The 10,796-nt window shown below is 26.3% G+C and overlaps 1 protein-coding gene across 1 annotated transcript; it reads left to right on the top strand.

Moving 5' to 3' along the window:
- Nucleotides 1-639: 639 nt before the first annotated feature.
- LOC122849894 lies at nt 640-2,569 on the top strand. The gene is made up of 6 exons (XM_044148792.1): nt 640-839; nt 938-1,043; nt 1,117-1,364; nt 1,446-1,670; nt 2,063-2,273; nt 2,355-2,569. The coding sequence occupies exons 2-5, from the start codon at nt 946-948 to the stop codon at nt 2,155-2,157; spliced, it is 666 nt and encodes a 221-aa protein (XP_044004727.1). The 5' UTR covers nt 640-839; nt 938-945; the 3' UTR covers nt 2,158-2,273; nt 2,355-2,569.
- The last annotated feature ends 8,227 nt before the right edge of the window (nt 2,570-10,796 follow it).

Genomic DNA, 10,796 nt, shown 5'->3' with positions numbered 1-10,796 from the left:
CTTATTTATGTGAGAGTTTTTTATTTATAAAATAAAGCTTGATAATGATGATTTTTAAAAAGTAATTTAATGGCTTGTTTGTTTGTTTGTTATTGTTATGAATTCAATGTTTCCTCGTAAACTCTCCCACACACTAATTTCTCATAAAAAACTTTTCGTTAAAATTGCATTTGCAAGAGAGAAAAAATAAAACTGTTAAAATAAAATTAGCATAGTAGTTTGAATTAAAAAATTGGTAAATTAGATTTAATTTATTAATTTATATTTTATAAATATTTGTTTATACATTTTATAATTGTTTTGATGTTTTGTTTTTTTTTTTTTCTAATCAAAATTGAATAAGTTAGACCATCTAGGAAAAAAAAGATCAACTAAAATGTCGATCGGCGGTGTTCATGTTTCTCTTAATTTATAGCTATTGGGGGTGTCAACTGGTAAAGAATCAGGCTCTGGACACTCCTATGGCATCCCCACTTTCTATCTTTTTGGATATCAGTCCACGAGATAAATGTAGAAAACTATGATAATTTTATCGACTTAAAAAATCCAGATATGTTAGCATCCAATCTTATCGGTTCGATCTATTAAAAAAATGGCTGCGTGACAAAATGGTGGCAACTTGTTGTTTATTGCATTTTATTGCGCTTTTTTTCAGACTCTCGGTTGTAAAATATAACAAAGAACTTGAAAAAAAATTATAATTGGCAATTTAATTGCATTAATATCACGAAAAATTTAAGTGGTTTAGTGATGATAGTATAAATTACTTGATTTAATAAAGATAGTGATTAACCATCATTATTTGTGCTAATTATAATCAGCTTCCAGACGATTTTAAGGTTAGTAATTGTTGATGGATTTGAAACAAAAATACTATAAAATATTTTGTTTAATTTTTTTTATTGTTATAAATAAATAAAAATGTGTTTTGTTTTAGGCTTGACAATGGGGAAACGTTGTGGAGTTTTAAATTGTAGACACAGTAATAGTTCATTAAATTCAAAGAGATGCACTGTATTTAAAATGCCATCGTTCTTTGAACAGTAACTATCTCATTTATTATTATTTATTGTAAAACAATTTGAATTATTACATCTATTGATACTTTTTTTTCAGTTTTCAAAAAGTTCTACAGTTGACTGGCAATGAGAGGTTAATTTCTATGACACATTCAACAATAGTCAGAACAATTGGCATATGTATATGCCATTATAATGTTAAAAAACAAATAATTGGCAAAGGAAAAAATCGTAGGCCTTCAAAAGGTGAATTACCATGCCTTCATCTTCCTGGAAAACAATTAACTGAACAGATGATACAAGAATTTAAAAAAGTAAAAGATTCTAGAAAGCTGGGTTTGGAAAGTAAATTAATTTTATTAATATTCCTTCAGTGTCGGTGCTGTGATGATTTAGCTATTTATTTGCATTTTTTTGTCTTTTAAGGTTTAGACAAAGATGATTCTAATAATTTAGATCCAAATCCAATAAATGATGGTGATGAACCTGGTATTAGAATGGATGCTTCTCCAGATGCAACATTACTTGATAGATCGTCTATGTCAATTGATGTTAATCCAGACGATACTCTTGATTCACCGTTAATATCAATGGAAAATAATTCTGGAAATGACATAGAAAATGCAAATTGTTTGTCCCCATCAGAAAAAGGTAACTTTTTTAAATATATATTTCTATTTTCAATTTTTTCTTTTTGTTTGCAATCAATTTTATCTTTTCAAGACAGCTTTTATCATTTTTATTTTTTAAGATATATTTTCATTTGTTAATAATTATAAGTGATAATTGATAAAATTATTATCAAAAAGATTTTTTTAACATTTTAAAATATTGAAAAATATTTATATTGGCATTCTCTTGAAGAGTCTATCTATGTTGTTTATTTAAAAAATGCTGTCTTATTTTTATTTTTGGGTAATATATATTTCTTATATTTTACATTCGACAACGTTAAAACATATTTATAATTAACAATGTTGATTAGCCTAAAAATCAGGCAAATTATGTTTTTCGTGAATTTAATAATAGTTTATTATTCACAGAAATTGCTGTGCTAATTCTGCAAATGGGAAAATGGGGTGGAGATTTTTGGGGATTTACGAAAGGGCTATGTTGGGGCTGGTTGTACAGATTTTAAAAAGCAACATTATGGATTTGTAAAATATCTAATAATATTTTAATATTCACAACAATTGCTGTGCTAATTCTGCAAATGAGAAAGTAGGTTGGAGATTTTTGGGAGTTGGCAAAAGGGTATGTTGGGGCTGGTTGAACAGATTTTAAAAGTAACATTGTGGGTTTGTAAAATATCTAATAATATTTTATTATTCACAGAAATTGCTGTGCTAATTCGGCAAATGGGAAAGGAGGGTGGTTATTTTTGGGAGTTGGTGAAAGAGCTGTGTTGGGGCTGATTAAACAGATTTTAAAAGGTAACTTCATGGGTTTGTAATACACCAGTCGAAAATTATCAATTTTTAAAATGCTTATTTTCTTTTTCATGAGTGAATAGGTTGGAAAAAGGTAGGCACATAAAATTTATTTTTTAAGCATAAACTTAAATATATTTACATATATTTCATCATATTATTTTTTCCACTCGACAATTGATTGAATTAATTGAAAACTAGAAGAAAACAATTATTTTAAAAAATTAAACTGCTCGTGATAAATTAATTTTCATTCATAAATATAATTTTTTAATTTAATAAAAATGTCCGAGGATAAGCAGTAGCTATGAAAAAGATGTAGCTAAGGAATTAAGGTTGCCAATAAAATTATTTTTTGAGCAGCATTGATTTTTTTAAACATCATTCTTTGGAAACATTGATTCCATAGCAACATTCTTGCCTCAGCTACTGCTTTTCCTTGGACATTTTTATTTTTAAAAAATAAACTCACATGTATTTTAATTATCAAAAAAATAAAAATGTCCAAGGAAAAGCAGTAGCTAAGAAAAAGATGTAGCTGAGGAATTAAGGTTGCCAAAAAAAATTATTTTTGGAGCAGCATTATTTTTTTAAACATCATTATTTGGCAACCTTAATTCCTTAGCTCCATCTTTTCCTTAGCTACTGCTTTTCCTTGGACATTTTTATTTTTAAAAAATAAATTTACATGTATTTTATCTATAAAATAAATAATAATGGCCAAGGAAAAGCAGTAGCTAAGGAAAAGCAGTAGCTAAGGAAAAGATGTAGCTAAGGAAAAGATGTAGCTAAGGAATTAATGTGACTAAGGAATTATTTCCTTGAACTATAATTTTTTGGCAACATTAATTCCTTAGTCACATTTTTTCCTTAGCTACTGCTTTTCCTTGGACATTTTTATTTTTAAAAAATCAATTTACATTTATTTTATTTATAATATAAATAAAAAATGTCCAAGGAAAAGATGTAGCTAAGGAAAAGCAGTAGCTAAGGAAAAGATGTAGCTAAGGAAAAGATGTAGCTAAGGAATTAATGTGACTAAGGAATTATTTCCTTGAACTATAATTTTTTGGCAACATTAATTCCTTAGCTACATCTTTTCCTTAGCTACTGCTTTTCCTTAGCTACTGCTTTTCCTTGGACATTTTTATTTTTAAAAAATCAATTTACATTTATTTTATTTATAATATAAATAAAAAATGTCCAAGGAAAAGCAGTAGCTAAGGAAAAGCAGTAGCTAAGGAAAAGATGTAGCTAAGGAAAAGATGTAGCTAAGGAATTAATGTGGCTCGGGAATAATTCCCTTGAAATATAATTCTTTGGCAACATTAATTCCTATTATTTTTTTTCCTATATATTTTTAGCTACTGCTCTTTCCTTGACATTTTTATTTTTAAAAATTCAATTTACATTTATTTTATTTATAATATAAATAAAAAATGTCCAGGAAAAGCAGTAGCTAAGAAAAAGCAGTAGCTATGAAAAGCAGTAGCGAAAAGCAGTAGCTAAGGAAAGCAGTAGCTAAGGAAAGATGTAGCTAGGAATTAATGTGGCTAAGGAATAATTCCCTTGAAATATAATTTTTTTGGCAACATTAATTCCTTAGGTCACATTTTTTCCTTAGTTAGCTTTTAAGTACTGCTTTTCCTGGACATTTTATTTTAAAATTCAATTTACATTTATTTTATTTATAATATAAATAAAAAATGTCAAGGAAAAGCAGTAATAAATTTTAATAACAAGGAAAAACTAAGGAAAAGCGACTAAGGAAAAGCAGTAGCTAAGGAAAAGATGTAGCTAAGGAGTGTGAGAAACAAAGGAATTATTCCTTGAAATATAATTTTTGGCAACATTAATTCCTTAGTCACATTTTCATAGCACATTTTTCATAGCTACTGCTTTTCCTTGGACATTTTATTTTTAAAAATCAATTTACATTTATTTTATTTATAATATAAATAAAATGTCCAAGGAAAAGCAGTAGCTAAGGAAAAAAAAGCTAATTAAGAAGGAAAAGCAGTAGCTAAGGAAAGAAGATGAAACTAAGGAATTAGTGGACTGAAATTATTTCCTTGAACTATAATTTTTTGGCAACATTAATTCCTTAGTCACATTAATTCCTTAGCTACATTTTTTCCTTAGCTACTGCTTTTCCTTGGACATTTTTATTTTTAAAAATTCAATTTACATTTATTTTATTTATAATATAAATAAAAAATGTCCAAGGAAAAGCAGTAGCTAAGGAAAAGCAGTAGCTAAGGAAAAGCAGTAGCTAAGGAAAAGCAGTAGCTAAGGAAAAGATGTAGCTAAGGAATTATTGTGACTAAGGAATTATTTCCTTGAAACACAATTTTTTGGCAACATTAATTCCTTAGTCACATTAATTCCTTAGCTACATCTTTTCCTTAGCTACTGCTTTTCCTTGGACATTTTTATTTTTAAAAAATCAATTTACATTTATTTTAATTATTAAAAAAATAATAATGGCCAAGGAAAAGCAGTAGCTAAGGAAAAGCAGTAGCTAAGGAAAAGATGTAGCTAAGGAATTAATGTGACTAAGGAATTATTTCCTTGAACTATAATTTTTTGGCAACATTAATTCCTTAGTCACATTAATTCCTTAGTCACATTAATTCCTTAGCTACATTTTTTCCTTAGCTACTGCTTTTCCTTGGACATTTTTATTTTTAAAAATTCAATTTACATTTATTTTATTTATAATATAAATAAAAAATGTCCAAGGAAAAGCAGTAGCTAAGGAAAAGCAGTAGCTAAGGAAAAGCAGTAGCTAAGGAAAAGATGTAGCTAAGGAAAAGATGTAGCTAAGGAATTAATGTGACTAAGGAATTATTTCCTTGAACTATAATTTTTTGGCAACATTAATTCCTTAGTCACATTAATTCCTTAGCTACATTTTTTCCTTAGCTACTGCTTTTCCTTGGACATTTTTATTTTTAAAAAATCAATTTACATTTATTTTATTTATAATATAAATAAAAAATGTCCAAGGAAAAGCAGTAGCTAAGGAAAAGCAGTAGCTAAGGAAAAGCAGTAGCTAAGGAAAAGCAGTAGCTAAGGAAAAGATGTAGCTAAGGAATTAATGTGGCTCGGGAATAATTCCCTTGAAATATAATTCTTTGGCAACATTAATTCCTTAGTCACATTTTTTCCTTAGCTACATTTTTTCCTTAGCTACTGCTTTTCCTTGGACATTTTTATTTTTAAAAAATCAATTTACATTTATTTTATTTATAATATAAATAAAAAATGTCCAAGGAAAAGCAGTAGCTAAGGAAAAGCAGTAGCTAAGGAAAAGCAGTAGCTAAGGAAAAGATGAAGCTAAGGAATTAATGTGACTAAGGAATTATTTCCTTGAACTATAATTTTTTGGCAACATTAATTCCTTAGTCACATTAATTCCTTAGCTACATCTTTTCCTTAGCTACTGCTTTTTCTTGGACATTTGTATTTTTGAAAAATAAATTTACATGTATTTTATTTATAAAATAAATAAAAAATGTCCAAGGAAAAGCAGTAGCTAAGGAAAAGCAGTAGCTAAGGAAAAGATGTAGCTAAGGAATTATTGTGACTAAGGAATTATTTCCTTGAAACACAATTTTTTGGCAACATTAATTCCTTAGTCACATTAATTCCTTAGCTACATCTTTTCCTTAGCTACTGCTTTTCCTTGGACATTTGTATTTTTAAAAATTCAATTTACATTTATTTTATTTATAATATAAATAAAAAATGTCCAAGGAAAAGCAGTAGCTAAGGAAAAGCAGTAGCTAAGGAAAAGCAGTAGCTAAGGAAAAGATGTAGCTAAGGAAAAGATGAAGCTAAGGAATTAATGTGACTAAGAAATTATTTCCTTGAACTATAATTTTTTGGCAACATTAATTCCTTAGTCACATTAATTCCTTAGCTACATCTTTCACTAATACTGCTCATAGTTTTTATTTTCTTTATAAAGAAAATACATGTAAATTTATTTTTTTAAAATACAAATGTCCAAGAAAAAGCAGTAGCTAAGGAAAAGATGTTGCCAAAAAAATATGTTTCAAGGAAATAATTCCCGAGTCACATCAATTCCTTAGCTACATCTTTTCCTTAGCTACATCTTTTCCTCAGCTACTGCTTTTCCTTGGACATTTTCTATTTATTTTATAAATAAAATCACATGTTTGTTACTAATTAAAATTATTTGCATCGTGTCAATTATGACTGTCGTGTAAATAAATTTGTTTTTATGTTTTTCTTTTAGATAAAACTACGGGGTATTTTGTAATTATACCTTTGTTGACGTTATATGTTATTTATAAGTACGGGGTGCCCCGTAAAAATAAATTCTCCTTTTTTAAAAGCCTTCAAAATTTGTTTGTTGTCATAAAAAAATAAAAGAAGCCGTAAAAATACGGGGTCCCCTGTAAATATAAATCGGTAACTTAAAAATTCGTCAATGTTTTGCTAACTTTTTTAGAGTTTTTTTTCCGTATTTATAAATTTCTTGGTAAACGTTTTATATCTACGGTGTCATACCGGAATATACGATGATACATTCACAAATAATTGTAACTGCATATACCAAGGAGAAAATTTAAGAGCACCCCAGCGAATCGAATGTGTGACAGGGTATATATACCAACCATATTGCACATTCCTATATCTTTCCACAAACTTGTAAATATCAAGGGTTTCTTTTTTTAATATATATTTTTATTATCTATATCCTATATTTTGGCTTTTTTTTTTTTCTTTGTTTCATTTAATTCTTCGGATATATGTATAAGAGTTTGTAGGGTGCGCGTTATAACCGCTACATTTATCGCACTATTTTATTTGACTAATCCCTTGTAAATATATGCCATTTGTCAAACAGACATCACGGCATATAACTCACATTTTTTGTATATAAGGAAAGTGTATTATTATTTTATTTTTCATTTATCCTAAAAATACATAAATTTCTGAAATTTATAAAGTCTTTTATTTTTTTTTATACCAAAATTAAATAGTATTTTTAATTAATTTATTTATTTGAAAAATTTATTTTTACAATAATGATAATATTAAAAATAATAGTTTTTATATTTATTTTTATTTTATGATGCATTTTATTTTGTATCAGGAAGTGCAGAACAGTATTTAAGTTAGGGTTGTGTGTTGTAGTTGTAATAAAATAAAATAAAATAATAATAATACACTCTGTATTATTTAGTCTCTATATAGTCTGTTTGTTATATTTAAAAAAAAAAATAAAAACCACATGACTCGAGATGAGATAATAAATTTCTGTTTATATTTTAAGCTAGTAGCTTTTTGTTACTATTTTTTTTTAAACTTTTAATTATTAATACTGAGTTTGACCGAGCAACATTGCATGTATAACATTATGTATAATATCGAGATATACCTCTACATATTAAAATTAGATTTCTTCATTAATTAATATTTTTTAAATTAAATTGTCTTGCGTTAGTCGGGCATATCGAGCCTTTGATTATATCGCATTATTTTTTTTTTAAATTTATATATACGTCAAATAAAAATTAATCAAATTATTTTAAACTCTCAATAAATATGAGAATTTAAAATTACAATAAACGTATTTTGAAATAAAAAAAAAAGTTATGCTTGTAATACAAATAAAATCTAGACAATTTTCAAAACACTTTCTATCACAGATAATTAACGTTTATGCGATTTATTTATCTGGCTTGATAATTAATAGTCAAGTGCGATTAATATGGCCCTGATGTAATTGGCAAAAATCCGTGAGGTGACAAAAAATATATATATTGTAAAACAGTTTAACATTGCAACAACAATTATCGCACTTGAATTATTTCAAATCATCAACATTACATTTTTATTTTCTTTCATATTTTAAATTTTGCAGTAAACAGATAATGATTGATTGAAAAACACATCAAGTAACAAATTAATTACGCACCGATATTTAAAAAGCCAATTTTCATATCAAATAAATTTACTTTTTAAAATCCCCAAAAAATGAACAATCCAAAAAAATATTTATTAATAATAATAATTGCTTTGTTTCGATAAAATATATTTGATAAAAAATGAAAAAAACATTTGATAAATAATTTATATTAATAAATTAATTATTACGAAAAAAAAAATTGAGTTAAATTAAAAATAAAAAAAAAACTAAGCGCAATTATGATAATTATATAATTAGTGTTTTGAAAGAGTGTCGTGTAGAATTAGTCATTGACCATTGCATTTATGTACAAAAAAAAAAAAAAAATCTAGTTAAAATATATTTAAAAACTAAGTTACCTATACATTTTTTTAGTCTTAGTTGTTATTATTATTATCATCATTTCTTTTTGCAATTTTGCAAATCTAAAAAATTTTATTGCCATTTTATATATATTCTCAATAAATATTATTTATCCTCCCTTCAAAAAAAAAAAAAAGGTACACGTTGATTAGGCTTGGAGTTCGTTTGTTTTTTTTTTTTCATCTTTTTTCATACAGTATATATAAAATTTTTATAATAACAGTGAAATCATTATCTATGATTTTCAGTCTATTTAAAATACGCAAAATTATATCAGTGTATAAAACAAGTCTAATAATTAATCATCTTAAATGCAACGTTATAAAAATTGCTTATACAATTACGTATGTTAAGACTAATCGATTTTAATCATATAAATATTATTAAACAAATATGTATGTAGCCCTGTAATTGGAGTTTACTCTGTTGAGCTCTTTACTTCAAATAAATAAATATACTAAATACTATTTGTAAAAAAAAAAATTTAATCATTAACTATCTTTTTTTTTTTTTCTTTAATTTGGATGGAATGTTTGTTCACCTAAGCCGAAAATAATTATTATTCTTTCAACAAACCCAATTGCAATTACTTTTTTCCACCGGCAAGAACACATTATTATTTTATTTTATTTTATAATACTGAGTCTGGTAAAAATTTTTAAATAAATAAAACTTGTTGAATAGAAGTAAAAAAATTATTATAACATTCAAGAATAAAGTAACATACACTATGTTATAATTAACATGTCTGTACGTTACTTTCTTTTTTATTATATTTTTTGTTTTTTAACGCATATTTTTCGAATATTGAATATTTGTAATTTATCATTTCTTTCATAATATCATATCATATATAATTTAATAATAATAAATAATACAATATAAAATAACAAAGGGAAATTAGTTTGTACAGAAATACACAAAGTTTTGCTTGGCCTGAAATTAACAAAATAAATTACCAACAAAAAATATAAAAATAAATAAATTGCACCACAATAATTAGTGTTTAATTGTCACTAATTAATAAAAATGAAACGAGACGAAAACAATAAAGAACATATATGTACTCTTTATTTGTTTGTTATATTTAGATATATATGTGTAGATTAGACTACTAAAATTATGTAATAGTGACGTGAACACTATGAAAGTAATAATATAGTCATGACTAAATAATTAACCAAGACTATATGTCTATGATTATAGTTTTTAAATTTTTTTTTACATATTTAATTGTAAAAATGTCAGATGACTGAAAAATGAAATTGAACTGCATTTAATGTTTTTTTTTGACAATGAATTTTCAGATGAACATATTAAATTTTTTCCGTAGCTCTTGTTTAGTATGTCGATTATTTTTTTTTAGAGATTACCAGATGCGGTCGGATCATGCTTATGAATAAGTATAATATAAATTTCGATACACGTCTGAATAAACGAACTTTTTTAATGGAAAAAGCCATAGTTGACATAAATAATAAGCTGCAAATAGAGAAAAATAAAACGAAGGAGATTAAAAATTTGTACAATAATCTGAAGCAGTCTGTAGCCCGTGGTGACATCGAAACTTCATCACCACTGTTAGACCAATGGCTCAAAGCTGATAGACGCCATGATGGAACAAATCCACATGGACGTCGTTGGAGCATTGAAGAGAAATTAAACTCATTAAGCCTGTATCGTCGTGGGCCAAAGTTATATCGAAATTTAATGAAAAAAATTCCAAATTCTTTACCAAGCATTCGTACAGTTGGAAGGATCTCTGCAGCAATAAGTCTTGGTGTAGGTCTTAACAAGAGTCTATTAGAAGCTATTGCTATTCGAGTAAAACAAATGGAACGGTTAGATTTGAATTGTATTTTAGCTTACGATGAGATGTCGGTTAAACCACGGTACTTTTATAATTGCCATTCAGATAGTGTCGTTGGCCACCAAGATTATGGCAATGATCTACCTGAGAAAAATACAAGTAATGAGGCAAAAAAGGGTCTTTTATTTATGCTTCAAGGCCTAAATAAACCTTGGAAATTACCAATAGCT

Source organism: Aphidius gifuensis, linkage group LG2 (assembly GCF_014905175.1).
Source record: "Aphidius gifuensis isolate YNYX2018 linkage group LG2, ASM1490517v1, whole genome shotgun sequence".
In the NCBI taxonomy this organism is placed as follows: Eukaryota; Metazoa; Arthropoda; class Insecta; order Hymenoptera; family Braconidae; genus Aphidius; species Aphidius gifuensis.
The sequence above is the reverse complement of the archived record's forward strand: the minus strand, read 5'-3'. Positions and strand labels throughout refer to the sequence as shown.